The sequence below is a fragment of the Salvia splendens genome, chromosome 15 (assembly GCF_004379255.2).
Source record: "Salvia splendens isolate huo1 chromosome 15, SspV2, whole genome shotgun sequence".
NCBI classification, from domain to species: Eukaryota; Viridiplantae; Streptophyta; class Magnoliopsida; order Lamiales; family Lamiaceae; genus Salvia; species Salvia splendens.
In genome coordinates, this window is record NC_056046.1 from 5524646 (window position 1) to 5542664 (window position 18019).

General features: G+C 32.8%; 2 protein-coding genes and 1 long non-coding RNA gene across 5 annotated transcripts; 2 read left to right on the forward strand and 1 right to left on the reverse strand.

Annotated features, from left to right (window-relative positions):
* The first annotated feature begins 2821 nt into the window (after positions 1-2821).
* LOC121767798 lies at positions 2822-4722 on the forward strand. 2 transcript variants are annotated; one of them, XR_006043204.1, is made up of 2 exons: positions 2822-2945; positions 4142-4722. It is a non-coding gene; the product is annotated as an uncharacterized LOC121767798 (long non-coding RNA). The 2 variants fall into 2 exon arrangements; XR_006043205.1 differs by lacking the exon at positions 2822-2945 and adding an exon at positions 3302-3630.
* Positions 4723-9206: 4484 nt separating this feature from the next.
* Positions 9207-13242, forward strand: LOC121768999. Of its 2 annotated transcripts, none has more exons than XM_042165634.1 (12): positions 9207-9634; positions 9727-9793; positions 10273-10345; positions 10506-10589; positions 10677-10793; positions 10935-11339; positions 11560-11963; positions 12051-12150; positions 12233-12292; positions 12364-12450; positions 12545-12608; positions 12784-13242. In XM_042165634.1, exons 2-12 carry the CDS (start codon positions 9729-9731, stop codon positions 13047-13049), a joined length of 1725 nt encoding a protein of 574 aa, XP_042021568.1. In that variant the 5' UTR covers positions 9207-9634; positions 9727-9728; the 3' UTR covers positions 13050-13242. The 2 variants fall into 2 exon arrangements, with proteins under 2 accessions (XP_042021568.1, XP_042021567.1); XM_042165633.1 differs by having other exon boundaries at positions 9208-9634; positions 12545-12673.
* Positions 13243-15976: 2734 nt separating this feature from the next.
* LOC121767566 (STS14 protein-like) lies at positions 15977-16598 on the reverse strand. Its single transcript, XM_042163868.1, has one exon. The coding sequence runs from the start codon at positions 16567-16569 to the stop codon at positions 16072-16074; it is 498 nt and encodes a 165-aa protein (XP_042019802.1). The 5' UTR covers positions 16570-16598; the 3' UTR covers positions 15977-16071.
* Positions 16599-18019: the final 1421 nt, after the last annotated feature.

Below are 18019 nucleotides of genomic sequence, written 5' to 3' on the forward strand. Positions count from 1 at the left end.
AGGTTCAACGCGCGTATATATAGTGTTTTGCGAAAAAAAAAAAAAAAATATTTAAATCCGACGCCGGTTTGGCGCCGATCCGGGAGCCACAATGGCGCCCGTGAGGATCGGCGTGGGAACCGGCGTCAGCGCGGGAATCGGCATGGCGACGCCGATTTTGACGCCGATTTCGCCCACGCCGGTTCCAATGGTTCGGCGTCAAACCGGCGTGGGCGAAAAATCGGCGCTCCGGTGGTGACGCCGACCATTGGAGATGCTCTTATAAATTGTCTAAATTTAAGACAAATCACCCTAGGTTATAATTTTTACTCCCTCGATCCACAATTAATTAGCAATAAATTAACTCGATTTGGATTTTAAGAAATAGTATCAGTGAAAAGATGATGAAAGAGTGATATAATCATTGTAGCTTGTTTGGAGAACGATGAGGAATTTGCAAAGACTGAGACAAAATATTTGATATGGTTTTGATGCATAAATGGTGTATCTTAAGTTGTTCTTTGTATTTATTTGATTTTTAATTAATTAGGATAAGTAGATGGAAAGTTATTGACCAATATTAATTGGTATTGAATTATAATTTCTTTTTTAGTGTATTTTTCTTGTTTAATTAGTTTAAGCTTTATGTTTCCTTATGTTTAGGTTTTTATTTGTCTATATGAAGGTCTCATTAGTATCCTTGAAAATTGAGTTTTATCTCTTAGATTGTTAATTCATTGGGATTTTTTATCAGACCTATCAAACAACTTGTCACAATCGTTTGTAGCGTCATTCATTCTATCCCACAACTTATTAGAAGGTTCTTCCGCCATGTTTGTGGTGTCATTCATCTACCCACTACATTTTCCATCGTGTTTTTTGCAAATTTCTTGTTGTTTTCAATCAAGCAACGGGGATTATGTCATTTGGTGATTTTTTTCGGCAATATTTTTATGTCAAGTGATATAAACCTCGTCGCTAGATTGAAGAATGGCGAAGATTCTTCAAAGAACTCAGTGGAAAAATGAAATGGGTGGATATGCATCTTTTTGTTCAACAATGAAGCCTATGTACAGGCAATGAAAATCTTAAACATAAAAAAAAAACCAAACTTAAAGAAAATAAATAAATTAAACGAAAACTATAATTGATAGAAGTAAAAAATATAAGTGGTCAATAACTATACCTCTACTTATTCTAATTAATTAGAAAACAAATAATTATCAAAATAACTTGAGTAATGTCGATAACCACTTTCTCCTTAATTTTTTAAAACTTTTTCATTTTATTCCATTTCTTTCAACTTGTTCAATTTTAATCGGAATTTCACTATAGCTATTAAGTCGATACATGACATGTTGTACGGTTATCCGGAATAGTAGTTTGCTATAGAAAACAAATTCTAAACAAAATTGCAAATATATTCATAAAATTGATAACTTGAAAGTTCAAGGTTGATACAATTGTTAAAGATTGTGATGTACTAATTGATAAATTTTAGAAATAAAACTAGCCTAAAATTGGAAATTGGAGAGGTAAATTGTGTTACTTAAAAAAGTGGCGGCAATATTCAATGTTGTTAATACACATAATTCAATCAAAATAAAATACTTACATCATTTCAAATTTTACACAATATCATTATCATTAGATCATCTCCAACAGCACACTAAAATAAATTTTGGTGCATAAATCTTATAGAATCATACATCAAACTCAAACATATCTTTGGGTTTTTTTTGAAACAACGTCAAATATGGTGTTAATTACTATACAAAAATTTCGTGAGACAAAAACTCAAAAATGATGTGAATTTTGAATTTGGTGTAAATTATTGGAATAAAGCTACTTTTTGGTGTGACATGTACTCAAAAATGAATTTGAGGTTAGTATAAATGGTGGAGATAACCTTAGTAGTGTCATTTTGAAAAAAACCATAATTCTACTTTAAACAAAATACAATATCTATTCAAAGTATCATTATCGTTAAAGAAAAATATCATTTAGAGTATCATTTTTCTGTAAAACATTATTTCACCAAGCAAAATACAATATTATTTCATTTTGACACAATATCATCTCATTTTTTACACAATATCGTAAATGCTGAATATCAAGGCCAATATTTTCCCTTTATTTTGCTACATATTATTCTAGAACAAAACAAAATATCATTTTGAATTCGATATAATATTATTATTATTATTAAATGACCAACAACATCATTTTCTCTTTTTCAAAATATCATTTTATTAAAAAGGGATAGTTGGTCCATAAAATCATGAACTTTCGCCAAAATTTGGTATTTCCTACGAACTTTAAATTTGGCATAGAATATCACAGACTTTGCACTTTGTTTGGTATTTTCCACGGCATGTCTATCACCATATTTGACTAACTTACGATGCTTTTTAATCATACTTGATACAATTAAATCAATGTGTTTTTCAACGTAACTTTTTTTATCATAGTTGTTATAAACTTAAAACGTGGTTTAAAATATCATAAAGCATATCACTGTTGTCCACATAAAATAAAATTTTGATAAAAATAATATCTTATTTGGATAAGTTTGGGAAATACAAAATAAAGTGCAAAGTTTGTAATATTCTACATCAATTTTAAAGTTCATAGGAAATATCAAATTTTGGCCAAAGTTTATAGATTTAGACCAATATCCCTATTAAAAAACATAAGATTATCAATTTATCATCAAACATTTTATAAATTGCACGATTACTATTTTAGCTAAAATCATTGGGGCCCAAAGGCCACAGCACTACTACTAGTCTGGAGTGCTACAATACAAAGCCGTGCGATATTTTAATTTGAAATTTTGAAATAGAAAATAGTTAAACCGCGCGACGTGACCGGCGACCCCACCCAGTCACCGCTTTGGGACATCGGCGCTGCGCCGCACGCACCACTCCAGACTCGGCTGGGCCAGTGTTGCCTCCCGCCTTCAGGTTTTCTCAATTCTGACAGCTTCTCGACTCCTCATACGCAAACACATATTAATCACACCAAATATTAACAGATTATTATTGATTAATTTAAACTGGATTTGAGACAGTAGGGGGTGGTTTGCATCCATATTTTGCTTGCTTTGAAGAATCACTATCTCAAATTTTGTAATGTATATATGTGAACCGAAGATCTTTCTTTCTACAATTCGGTTAACCCAAAAATCGACTGGCCAAACTGGGGTTTGGCGATAATTTGGTTTAGCTTATCCGAAACCTGACTGATCAGCATGTTTATTCACTTTCTCTCACGGTATGCTATGATCTGTTTCATTTTCTACGTCAGAAAGCAATGAGATGGAATATTGCTGCCAGTACTAATATTTCCGATTTTAGTGGATGACACACTTTCTTTATTGAAATTCGATTCTTATTGAAACTCTTTCACTTTCGAGCTCAAGGATAAACAAGTTTCTTTCGAGCTCAAGCTTGTGGCTTTTACAATGATTTTCATGAGCCGATCTTAATTCACTGACCTTAACTAGCCGTGCTGTACCATGTAGGTGTCGTCTCGTCTCGACTACTCCCCTAGTCACTACGCTACAGCATCTCAATCCATTACTATGTCCCAAATCCAAACGCTGGATGGATACTACAAAATTTCTTTATTTTTGGGTTCTACATAACTGTATAGCTTTTATGTTTCTTGCATCTTTTATACTTGCACCTATAGTGCCACCTTTGTGTAGGAAGCATTGATTGTTGTACACCATGATATATTGACTCTTGGTCCTACAAAAAGAAAATTCCTACATACAGAAGTCTCTTTGCTTGAAAGTTATTACGGCAGTATCACATTTCAGGGAGGGTCTCTTTAGAGAATAGGTTCCACTGTGTTAAAGAGGCTGTTTTTCTTAACCATTATTTTCTTAAGCACACAGGACCATTTGTAGTGTTCGGACTGCAATTTAGCGACAAATATGCCAGAATAAATCCAGGGTTCTAACTGGAGTTTAGGGCTTTTGAGGACCCCTTTTAGCCATTCTTATGTTTACACTGTAAAAAGACTATTTTTATTTTGAAAAAGAATACGTGTGTCGTAATGTTTCGATTGGATATTCTCGGTCTCCATCTTGCATTTGTTTCATGGTTACAGGGTACTTGTTTCGGATGTAATAATGTTGATCTCAATAATGCAGAAACCGAGGAATACGGTGTTTCTCCTCTGCACCTATAGTCAAGAGACATGATGCTGTTACTCTTGAGACGGGTGATGGCATAGCCCTAATGGTCCATGTATTTGACTGAAGCATCAAGTGCAAAGAAGCAAAAAAACTGATGTGCAGATACAGAGCATGGAGTCTGCTGGTGGTCCGTTAACAAGAAGTAAAGCTCGATTAATGGCAACTAAGAAGAGCAGGAACAAGTGACTCGAACAACAAGTGGGTTCTGGGGAATGAATGCAGAGTGATAGTAAATAGGTCAGAATTCCAAGCTGAATCCACACAAAGTAACTAGGTTTAGCTGAGAATGTTAAAATACATGACCGAAGCATGTTTAGGTCTTCTAACAGTAGTCCACTTACGCGTCTGGCCTTGAGATTGCAGCTCCTTATAGCGTTATGGCTGCAAATTTCAATAATTTGTAAAGAAATGTAGTTCACGGTGTTTATATATGAGATGCTAAAAACGGTGTTCCTCTCTCGTCGATGAAGTTGTACAAACTTAAATCCTTGTTGTTTCCCTGCTGATGAAATGAAATCTGATCAATATTCTCACAACCTTCACCTGCAAAATAGTAAAAAATGTAATGTTTTATACTACTACTATATGTTATATTATACTCCACTGTTTTGACTGATTTGTGGGTGTTAGTGTTATAGACAGAAATTCTTGTTAATGTTAGTCCAGTGAAGTTGTGTTGGAAGAAAGAGATGCCTTTATGCATCCTTATATGATTGTCGAAATCCCTTTGGAAACTTGCACTTTTTCTTGTCTTGTTCTTTGGGATTCTACACCTTTTCCATTCCCCATCTCTCTCCATCCCACCTTTACAGTTTTTAACATTACCTATATATTACTAATATATTTCTATTATTGAAAAATATTCAACAGAATCACATTAAGGAGTTAGATTTGTATGGCCAATATTTCCCTTGTCACTCATTTCATCAGATTTATAAACTAAAGCATGCGCCCTTCTGCAAAGCTGATAGTAGTTACATCACAATCGCTTTCTACTTTACCTACAAAATCACAACAAAACACACACACACAAACACAACATTAACATATCACACTGGAAATACAAGCACAAATCAATGAGCTTTCTTCTGTGTTGTCATGAAAAAAGCCAAATGGGGCATCTTATTAGCAACACATTGAGATTTGTGTTTTGGATTCTTGATACTTCTGCTAAATGCACTTGATTCATTGTTTTCGTGGCTGTGAATCAAATTGTGAACTGATTCCTGACTGTCCATTTCCAATTACTCATTTAAACAGCTCTTGAAAAGGTTTATTTAATCATACATTATGATAAAAATCATGGAGGTTTATCTATCTCAGTAGCAAGGATTCCTGAGTTGCAGATTTGTTTAAAAAATACTACAGCTCAATTATTGATGACATTGTAAAGCATGTCTGTCAGTTTAATGAGAAAAAGGGCCTCACTTACTCCCAAATCACACATTTTATGGTAAAACTATTTAACTTATTTGGTCATGTTTGACATTGTAACCAAATTATAGTATTAAAAAGTGCCATTTCCAATTTGTGTAAAGTTTCATGTAAAGATAAAACAGAAGTTTCTTGGTAATGTGTGACAGGTTCTGTTTTTAGTTTTATTTTTTTGTGAGTGAAATTTAAGCTGTCACTATATGCCAAAACGGCCATTCTATTTTCTACTTTGGTATCTATAATTTGTATCGTCACATTGCAAAGACAAGTTGAAATTAATAATCTACTCGACTTTATTTTGTTAGAATTGGGTTGTTAAATTGTTAGCGTCTGATTTGAAAGTTCACCGATTTAAGCAATAAGCTTATTCTGGGTATTATCGTTGAACATGGGGCATATAATATGGAATTTATGTTTGAAGCAACATAGTACTATTATAGTAGTAGTATGTAAGCTTTCAATAAAAAGGACAAAATAAATAACCTCAGTGTTCTTTTAAGATGTAAAAAATTCACGTGTTTAATGAATAGGGTAGAAATCTCATTTATCGTAATAAAAACCCATTAATCATATTATTAGGATATTTTTAGGAGGAATTGTAACTCATAATTGTTGGGGGTGTTGATTATTAATTAAACATGCTTTTTTTTTCTGAATCAATTTAAATGATTTAATATTTTGCATATTCACCTCATTTAATAAATCAGAAAACAGATAAAGTTTTTCAAATTATTTATCTCCAAATTTAGAAAAAGATTAACTTTTTCATTGAATATCTACGTAATTATTTAAAATCAAATTGAATATATCATAAATCTTTTTAATGGTATCTTTAAAGTATAATAATCAATTTAGAAAGGGCATACTATATTTAATATTAAAACTAATTGTTTTAAATAAAATCGATCCGATCCGATTTTATTTAAAAATTAAATAAAGTCTAAACAATTTAACACTCAGTAACTATTCTATTAATTTTATGCTAAAACTTTTTTTGAGCTAATTGCTCATAACATCAGCAGACAAAACCTTTTAAAATATTACAATTGTGATTGTGACATACATTTTAAAAATTTTGCAACTACTATATCCCCAATTTCTCATCATCAAAACTCTGCCATTTCATATCTGACAAATTTTGATAGAATGAGATTATGATTTTGTAGTTAAAAAAACTAAAAAGGTGGTGAATGTGAGAGAAGTCCTGTGTTTATTTTTTATGGTTTCTTCTTTTCATCTACTAGCTCTCTTTCTCATTAAATTGCAATAATGCTTTGTACTTTTACAGCTTTTCCATTTTCATTAACTTTCTTTTTCTCTTTTTACATAAAAAAAAGTATTATTCACAAAATTTAGTTTTCACACGCACCAATTGAGTAATAGTGGTATCGTTATTTGCAGTATCATGTATAAATATAATGACTTACTACACTGCAAAAATGCTTTATTTTTTGTAGAGCTTTTCCATTTCCATTTCACTTTCTTTTTGCATTTCACATAAAAAAAATCACTACATATAATTCACAAAATTTATCTTTCACGTGCACCAATTAAGTTGTTTTAAATAGTACTACTACTTATTTGCAATATAGTAGTATCATATAATGACAATAAATTTGATTTTAAAATCATATTGTTTATGATAAAAAAATACATTATTTGATTATTTTTTTCATCTACATTGAATAACCGTATCTTATCACTTAGTCGTTAAAGAATAGTGTTTAATAGTAGCACTTGACAGTGAGATTGTCACTTTCCCAACATTGTGAGCTCTTTCGATGTTTACTTAGAATGACAATCACCATATGTATATCTTGTTTCTATCAAATGTTGTCTAAATATTCTTTGAAGTACAATAACCAAATACTTCGAGACATATCACAACCTCCTCGACAATTCACAAAGTGTGTCAAAACAAAGATATAAGCACAATATCAATAATGTTTAGCCAGATTAATCTCCATTAATTAGCATTGGAAAACTCCATCAAACATATCTGTATAAGGGGCAGCTTTTAAAATAAGGAGGTGTACTTAACGACAAAAAGGGATGCCTCTAATCATCTTTTTCTTTTGTTTTTTACATCTTGGAAAAGGTCAAGACATACCCCATGCCCACCCACCCCCACCCCTGTTTCCTTTTTCATAATTATCTTAATTTATTTAGTAGTAGTATATTATTCTATGACAAACGTTACTATCTGAGATGCTCCAAGACAATGTGGGTATCTACCGTTTTTTTCACTTTCCTTAATGTGTTTTCACAAATTAAGATTAGACAAAACATAACCCCACAAAATTTCATCTCCTTTCAAGCATCCAATGTTGCTTTTTTAGCCTCAACTTTCATCCCTTTTTAGGACAACCTATTTTATCTAACCCCTTTCAATTTGTTTCTTTCGCCTTCTACATAGTACTACATTCCTATATACTAATATATGCACACAATTAATATTAATTAGTATATAATGTATTCATTTCTTTTGCACAAAACACACACACAGAGACATAGCCATTTCGATTTTCGTCCTAATTTGGTTTCTTGGATTGGATGAACATACATGGAGTGCCTTGACTGCCTACCTCCAAAAAAATTAATATTTTTTCCTTAACATCGATTTTTTATGTATGTTTAAATAGGTAACACTCCATTTGAATTTTAATAATATTTTAATCATTATTGAAGTCTTCCAAGGGATTGCATGCTCTTCAAACACGTCAATAAAATATATTGGGTCAACAAGTAGTTGCCTTTTCAAAATTAGTAACACGGACTCGTGAAGTGTGGAAAGTGGAATTAGAAAAAGAATTAAAATGATAGTAATACTTATTGTTCTACACACTTAATTTTTAAATGAATCCCAAATAATACTAACTTTTTTAGTAAATTACAGATTTATTTAAAATATAAAAATATATGGCTATATTTTGGGTCAACATATTCAGTATTACTAGTATTGATAGAGTAGATTCCTTTACCTAATAGAGTGTTGAAAATCTCGAATTGCCCAAACCTTTTGCCTTCACCTTTTCTCTTTCACTTTTTTGTTGACCTCAACTTTAAAACTTCTTCCCATTAGAATACTGGAAATGAATATTCATGTTTATTAGTAGTATTTTGGAATATTTTATTCTTAATCCACTAACACAATTACTCAGTTTTTCTCTCTCCAAGAAATGGTAAAAACAATTGTTCTATTTCAATTTTCTACTTATGTTTTCCTGTAGTTGTTGCTGTCAGCCTGTTACAGTCTGAATATACTAATATAAGACTGCAAATTGATATAATTAAATACCCTATTAATAGGTTGAGATTTAGGGGGAGATAAAAAATGTGATTATTCACTAATTATAGAAGTATATATTTGTCAGCAATTGGCAATGTGATGGAGTGCCGGTCACCAACTCCCACTCACAACACAACGATTGGAAGGAATGTGGATTTGGAGCTTAGTTCTAATTTTTTGTCACCAAAATCTTTTCTTTTTTTATTCTATTTTATAGCAGTAGTAACAAAAATTTAATCTTTTTATTTGTGGGTTCAACTCACTACTAGTATACTATTTTAGTTATTGGATTTCTTCTAATACTAGCAGCTATATATAGCAAAGTGCCACCTTTATTGCAGGGAGCGAGCGTCTACTTTTGTACACTTTTGTTGACATACTAGTATTAGACTTTCTTCCCTGAATTCAACAAAGGAGAATCAATCCCACACACGAAATCTCTGTCTTGCTACCACTTTTACTTCTTTTAACACCAAAAGCCATTGTTGCAGCTCCAGATTTTAGGACCTTTTCTTTAGCAAAGAAGAGGCCCTCATAGTCAAAAGGGTCATTTTTTGCTTGTGGGATGTCTATCTTTTGTGTGATACTACTAAAACCTAGCATCAAATGTGCTTGAAAAACTTGTGGGTTTTGGCTGTAGCTGAGGTTTTTCAAGACCCCTTTTCGCTTGCGTTCTACACTCTAAAAAAACCTCAATCTTGACTTTGGAACAGAGCTTGTGAGTGGTAATGTCTCTTCTATACTTTCTTGGGTTTCTTTTTTCAGTTTTGTAGTACTTTTTAAACTTGCTTGTTGATATTAAGTTTGATTTTTGCAGAGATGGCTTTTGAAGGGTTTAGCAGTAGTAAATGGCCTGGGCTGGTTAGACATCAACGTTCCAACAGGTAACTTTCTTTTCTTGCAGTGTTTACTTCTCTGTCCTTTTTGGCTAAATTTACCTTTGAAAAATGAAGATTTTTGTAAGGGTTTGTAGCATAGGAGGATGGAGGGCTTAAAAGTTATATGCTTTAATGTAGCATAGTAAATACCATCGATCTCATAAGTGCTTCTATCAATGTGGATTGTATTTCTTGTCCGAGACTATTCTCTTGCATATGCACTTTGGAAGAGTTGAGAAAGAAATCAGTGTGTGTGATCTTTCAGATTTTGAGTAGAGATTTTAAGATTCTGTGTTATCTGCGTGTTTCTCAATTTCATAGCTTATTTGCAAAACTGAATTTTCTGGTTGGACTCTTGTCTTTCTCTTTTAAGTTTTAGAAGATAAATGCTGTTTAGTCTTCTTTTACATTAGTGAAATATACAGCTAGCAATTTTATCACGTAAAATTTTGAGCCCTCTTTTGCTTCATTTGCTACAATGGCAGCCTCCCAGATAGCAAAAGATTCGAGGAAGGTAGGCTGGTTGAATCTGCTGAAGCAGCTGCTGAAGGAAAGCTGGTAAGGCACCTCATTTTGGCCACCTGTTCTTGTGAATCTGTGATTGATGGGCTTTAGAGAGCTGATCGACATTCTGTGTTGTCTCGTTGTTGTTCTTACAATTATTTTCTGATTTTGCTATCTATGTGAGTTGTATTCATGTTGATTTCTCTCCTTCCAGGATATGGATCCCTTAAATGGTTGTACCAACAACAACAAGGCATTATCATCGAATACTGAGATCCAACATTCTTTGAGGCGAGAGGTATTGGAGAATGTTGATTCATATGAATCAGATGTTAATTTTTTGTACAGTTACTGTGGTTACATGTTAACTTCTGTTGCTGTGCAGATATTGACGCTTGAAAAGAGATTACACGACCAAGTATCTGTTCGCTGTGCTCTTGAGATGGCGCTTGGTTATCGAGCTTCTTCGCATGATATTACTAATGAAGCCACAATTCCTAAGGTTGCTGGCTTCTATCTCTTGCCACATTGTTCTGTGTTTTATCTTCTTCCATCGTTTGCTCGATCTCCCCTGTGAGATGTACTGAAACATAGTAAAGAATTTTTCTTGTAGGTCTTACTAATGAGTTTATTTGATTTCCAGCCTGCAACAGAACTCATTAGAGAAATTTCAGTCTTGGAGCTCGAAGTGGGGCATCTCGAACAATACCTTCTTTCACTCTATAGGAAAGCATTTGATCCTCAAGTTTCGACTGTCTCTCCATTAAAGAAAGACGACGAACTCACATCGCCCTTAACAACGCCAAGGAGAAGGCGCTTAGATTTTTCAAAGTCAGATATTACACCAGCTATTGACAATCTGACATCCTCAAATCTGAGGATGGAAGCAAACTGTCTATCTGAAGAGAAACTAGTAGACTCAGGTGTTCAACGCTCTCATTCTTCTCTATCTCAGCGCGCAGCTCTTGCAAACAGAACGTCTCCTCCATCAGATGTCTTGGGAAAAGCTGTTCGTGCATGTCATTCTCAACCATTATCCATGATGGAGGTATCGCTTTTTCCCCTGATCCGTAAAGCTATCATGTGATGATTCTCTGAGATAACATTTTTCACTAACAAATATCCGGAGATTACATTCTTTTTGGATTGTCAAGTTCTCATTCTTGTCCATCTCAATTGTCCCACGACTATGGTTTTACAGTTCAGCATACTTTCTAATTTCTAGTTTGAACATTCAATGATATGCCAAAACTTGTCTGTGCTTACAGTATGCGCAGAACTCTTCTTCGAATGTAATCAGCTTGGCCGAGCATCTTGGGACCCGTATTTCTGATCATATTCCAGAAACTCCTAACAGACTGTCTGAAGATATGGTCAAGTGCATGTCCAGCATCTATTGCAAGCTTGCTGATCCTCCAGCAGCAAATCACGGCCTCTCATCTCCAGCTTCGTCTTTGTCATCCACAAGTGCATTTTCTCCTAAAGATCAATGTGACTTGTGGAGTCCGGGGTTCAGAAACGATTCTTCCTTTGATGTTCGGCTGGATAATCCTTTCCACGTTGAAGGGCTTAAAGATTTTAGCGGACCTTACAGCTCGATGGTTGAAGTAAACTGTATATACAGAGATAGTAAGAAATTGGGTGATATCGAGTTCTTGCTACAAAACTTTAGGTGAGATTCGTCGACTAAAGTAAATAGAATTCATTCAAATGCAACTGCTGGTATAGACTTGTAGACACTGACCACACAACTTTGCAGGTCGCTTATTTCTCGATTGGAAGAGATAGACCCAAAAAAGATGACTCATGAGGAGAAGTTAGCGTTCTGGATCAATGTGCACAATGCTCTGGTGATGCATGTAAGGATATTACACAACAATGTTTCTTTGAATAAAGTTTCTCATCAATCGTTTATGAAATCATGATCTGTTTTGTGAATAGGCATTTTTGGCATATGGTGTACCGCAGAATAACGTGAAGCGAATGTTTCTACTCTTGAAGGTGAAAAACAACTAATTTCTCCGATGAGGGTGGGCCGGAAAGTACATGATCTAACTCTTTTCTTTTAACAGGCTGCCTACAACATTGGAGGTCAAATAGTAAGTGCTGATGTCATACAAAGTTCGATCCTGGGATGCAAACTATCTCGTCCTGGACAGGTACACGAATGGCCGTGCTGGTGCCATATTAACTACGCTTAGCTGTTTTTGTTTACTCACTTTTTTTCCTGTTTGTTTTCATCTCTATGTTTAGTGGCTGAGGTTGCTGCTCTCTTCAAAAACAAAATTCAAAGCTGGCAATGAACGACAAGCATATGGTATAGAACGTAGCGAGCCCCTTCTGTACTTTGCACTCTCATCCGGCAGCCATTCTGATCCTGCTGTAATCATCTGTCTCTTCACAAAGATCACGATAGCTGGAAACGACTTATCATATTTGTTCACTTTTAGACTAGAGTTTTCGACTCATAAGCATGGTCTGTTGTTGTTCAGGTTCGCATCTTCACGCCCAAAAGGGTGTTTCAAGAGCTGGAAGCAGCAAAAGAGGACTACATCCGAGCAACATTTGGCGTTCGCAAGGATCACAAGATCCTTCTGCCGAAGCTTGTGGAGTCCTTTGCCAAGGATTCAGGTCTACGCCAAGGAGATGTGCTGGAGATGATCCAACACTGTTTGCCAGACTCTTTGAGAAGGAGCATCAAGAAATGCCAGCAGCAGGCCAAAACACGGAAAAACATCATCGAATGGGTCGCGCATAGCTTCGCTTTCCGGTATCTCATTCTGAAAGATCTCACCAAGTAAATAATGGATGATGGCTGGTTTCAAGAAAGGGTAGTTTGTGTTTAGTTGAATGGATGGATGGATCATGTATGGTGGTTGTGAGATTCAGCTGATTTTGTATATACACTTTTTGTATGTGGAGAAAACATGAGAGATATTTGTGAGCTGGCAGCAAACTGACACCAACCAACTTAACAGAACAACACTACTAACATGGACAACTAATACATATGATTCCATGGTGTCTCCATCTTCGTTGGTCGTATCAAATATCAATCACCATGTTTGTATTGATTGAGTTTAGTTGGATTTATGATTCTACAAATTATGTAGTAGTACTATTTGCGACAGTTTTTGCATGGTTAAAATTAGAGTCAATTATCACTCATGGTTTCAACTTTCAACTTTGAAGAGGACCACATTTAAATTACCCAAAGATATGGGAATAAAAGTCGAAATTACAAAATTAGTACTATTCGTTTATGATTATTACTGCTACGGCCTCGTTTAGTGGGTAAGATATGCTAGCTATATGCTACTCCATAATAATTTATCTGGATTTAATATGTTAATGTAATCAATAAATGTTAGAGCCATCATGCTAAAGTAACTATGCTATCATTGGATGTTGAACCTAGACCACTCGTCTATCCTTGATCCATCTACCATAGGGTGAGTATTCAATTTTTCAATTCGGATTTTTGCTCAAACCGAACCGAACTGAAAAATCAAAATTTTATAAAAAATGAAAACCGAACCGAACAGAACCGAACTATCCAAAAAATCGAACTCGAAAAACCAAAATTCAAACTACAAAAACAAAACCCGAAAAATCAAAATTGCACAATATATCCCAAATAACCGAAAAATTAAAATTTACCAAAACTTTAAACTGAATCTAATCGAAAAACCCAGAAAAACTGAACCAAATTTTAAATCTCGGTTTGGTTCGGATTGAATATTCAGTTTTTTGGGTATTTGCTCACCCCTATTATACCTTACAAAACAGAGCCTAATAATAGTTCCCTAACATTTTCCCGGTTACCGGAATAATAAAGGATGCCTTGATTGCAAAATCTAAAAGAATTATTCCCTCTTTTCATACAAATTGTGACATATCATGAACCAGATGAGTTTTATTATAACTACTGTTAGCCCACGTGCAATGCACGACGGAATATTTTTTCGTCATACAGTTTTAAATCGTTAATTGATTAATTAAAATAAGAAATAATATAACTATATAATATTTCAAAATAGAAAAATATACTATATAATAATAATTCAATAAATATATGCTCCTCAATTCATTTTACACCTAAAGACATAAAATTAAACATATTTGAAATGGAATCAAGAAAAACACAATTATTTGGACAACGATAAAGAGACTATATCAAGTGTTTGAAAAATATGTTTAAAACAATCTTCATATTTCTCTACTAAAAATAATGTAAATCACACTTTTAACAAAATAATAAATCGATAACTCATAATATTCAAAACGTCAAAATTATGATCATAAAAAAATTCAAATGATAAACTACACATAAAACATGACATTAATTGGTTGAATTAACACTATTATGTTAATGAATAATGACAGTTCTTTTGAACGTTGGAACGTTTATCTTTATTTATTGCACTTTTAAATGTGGCTTATTAGAACATGAAACATCAATACTATTTTTTATGCTACTTTACAATTCTCAATACTGTAAATTTTATCTTTATAAAAGTATATTGTATTTAATATAATATAGTATATTTTACTCGGCATAATCACCTATAGATAAGATAATTAGATTATCTATATAAAATCAGTTGTATCCCATAACAATTATATGCTAAATCCTAATTTTAACAATAGTATTATTAGTAAACCATAATTTGGTAGTAGACTATTTTATTTTGTTTGAACAACTAATTGTTTGATCAACTCGATTTTAATAGGTTTAATTATCTCATTGCAAGTATACATATTATGCACCACTTATTAATTCATCATAAGTGATAAAATATTATTTTTTGTGTGACACCACTTAATATAATTATAGTGCCAGTGACAATATAAATATATAAAACTAATAAAAAATTGTGTAAAGATGAAGATAAATATTATGCATGTTTCAAGTTAAGGATGTTACAATTCTTCCATCTCTAAGAATTGTAAGAAATATTAAGATAAAATTCTTGAACCATATACACGCGGTACTCTAACTATTGTAATCAAAGAAAAAAAACAACAAATGAAATGGAAACTACAATCAAAATTACAAAATAAACAGAACCATAAATCTAGTCGAGAAAAACTCTCTTTCCGCAAGACAAATTACATCATGGTTAGTGCTCTCGAATTGACGTATTATCCCCAAAGACGAAACGACTTCCTCCTAACGTATATAACATCTCAAAAGCGCTAGGCATTGATGAACTTGATGGAGCTCTAAAAATTGAGCAATACAATATTCCTAAAATAACCAATAAAATGAGCTTGAGAGAGAATGTAGAATGTTTTTGTTGTTGTGTAATTCATCCACAACTCTTTGCCTTTTATATGCACAAAATTAGAATACGAGAGATCATGGAATTAAAACATCATAAATTATAAAATTAAGAGAATAGAGGTTACAAATTTTGTTAAATGCTCATTATCCTATTTCAAGATTTGTAATTGCTTACTCATTGTATAGTGCTTTAAAAATTAGTCAAAGAATTTAATAATTTTTTATTTATTGCATTTACATTCCTTGCACAAAATAATTGTGTATAGATAGATTTAATCGTGTAGTTATTGGAAGAATTATTCCCTCTTATTTAAATGCAGTGAGTGTTAATTAATTTGTTGTTATTAACTCCATCCCTCCAATCTCAAATAAGGCCATGTGTAAAGAAAGAAATTAAATTGAAATCCAGTCAAAATAGTAGTAGTAATTTTATTTATAATAATCGATGCGAACACACAAATTGACGAAAATGACTCGACAATAATACAAAAAACTAGTACGGTTTCTCGCCGACGATGTTTCCTGGCGGATTGTAGAAACAGATGGTCAAAGTGGACTGCTCTTTGGGGCACGCCGCCTGCGCGCAGCCGAGGTCGGTGGACTTCCTCCACACGACCTGCGTGTAGACCCCGCAGCGGTGTTCCGGCGGGCATGAGTTGTCGGCGTAGTTATAGAACTTCTTCTCCGCCACCCAAGCCTCCACGGCGGCTTTGGGCGTCACGGCTAAGCCGCCGGCCCAGAGCTGGTTGGCGCCGTAGCGGCTCTTGCTGAGGTCGGCGAAGCTGCAGTTCTGCTTGTAGCTCTGCAGCCTCGCCGATTTGGCCAGCGCATCGCTCCATTTGAGAGGCCCCACGCCGACCTCGCTTCTTGCTTGGTTGTGCGCCGCCAGATATTCTTGAGACGCCGGCGTCGGCGATGGGGTTTGGGATGAGCATTGCCACGTCAGCAGGAGGAGTGCAGTTAATGCAATGCACGGTTTTAGCATCTTCATTTTTTTTTCAACTTCCGACTATGGGCGAGTGGGGTTGTGTATTTATAACAGATACAGACAATAATAGTTTCATTACATTATTCACTATTCTTTTTCACATTACGCTATCCCCAATCTTCCACTTATTCATTTCTATCACTTACATTATTCATATCACATTTTTTAGTATTATTATTAATATTGACTTATATTTTAAATCTAAATTACGAATAATTCAGATTTCTTCATAAACTTGTTTCTTATGTTTGAGATATTATATGTAATTTATAGATTTAATTTATTTATGTATTTCTAAGAGAGGTATAGTTTGGAACAACAATTTCAGCTTACTCCAACAAATCATTATTCATAGTATAGGAGTACATGACATTTCTTGAGAATATTATCAACTTGACATAACGAGAGCCAATTTCATAAAATACCAGTTTTCCTCAAATGTTAATTACTAACTACTATCTGACATGTCAAATAGTACTATAGCCATGTTTGGTTGACGAGAAATTAAAATTGGCAAGAAAAATGATTCATAAGAAAATGAATCCCAAGAATATGATTCCTAATAACTTTACTTTCATGTGTTTGGAAATATCAAAATTTTAAATTTTATATTTGATTTAAATATCAAACTAAAAATATACTAATTATTCTTTTATTTAAAAAAAAAATTTAAATTTTTTAATAAATTATTAATTACAAATAATAATAATTATATTATTATATTTATTATTACGATGTATAGTTTAAATATGGATTATTTATCATAATATAATAATCATAATAAATATGATTATTATTATTATATTTAAATATATTATAATTGAATAAATTTTATAATTCAAAAGTTCCCTGCAACTTTATTGATTAATTATTAATTTATAAAATACTAATTATTATTTATTACTATTATATGATTTATATTATATAATCATATTTTAATTGTTTAATAAATTATTAATTATAATAGTAATAACAATTAAATATAAAAATTATAATAATATAGTTATAATTATGATAATTTTAATTATAGTTATTTATTATACGAGTATGATTTCTAATTTTAAATTATTTTGAAAACATTGTAATTAATAATAATAATAATAATAATAATAATAATAATAATAATAATAATAATAATAATAATAACTATACTATATTGCATTAAATATGTACAAATCCTAAAACTGGGAAAAAGAATATCTAAGAAAAGTTAGAATTTAGAATCCTGGAAAGTTGTCCTTACTTTCCTTGTTATCGGATTCTGATTACTTTCCTAGTTTGATTAAAAAACCAAAACAAACACATGAATTTAAAATTTAAGGAATCAGATTACTTTCCCAGACAGAATCCCGACAACCAAACATGACCTATATGATTATGAATTTATGATAATCTCACACCTTCTTATAGATCAAAATAATACTTACGTACTATATGTTCAAACTACAATGGA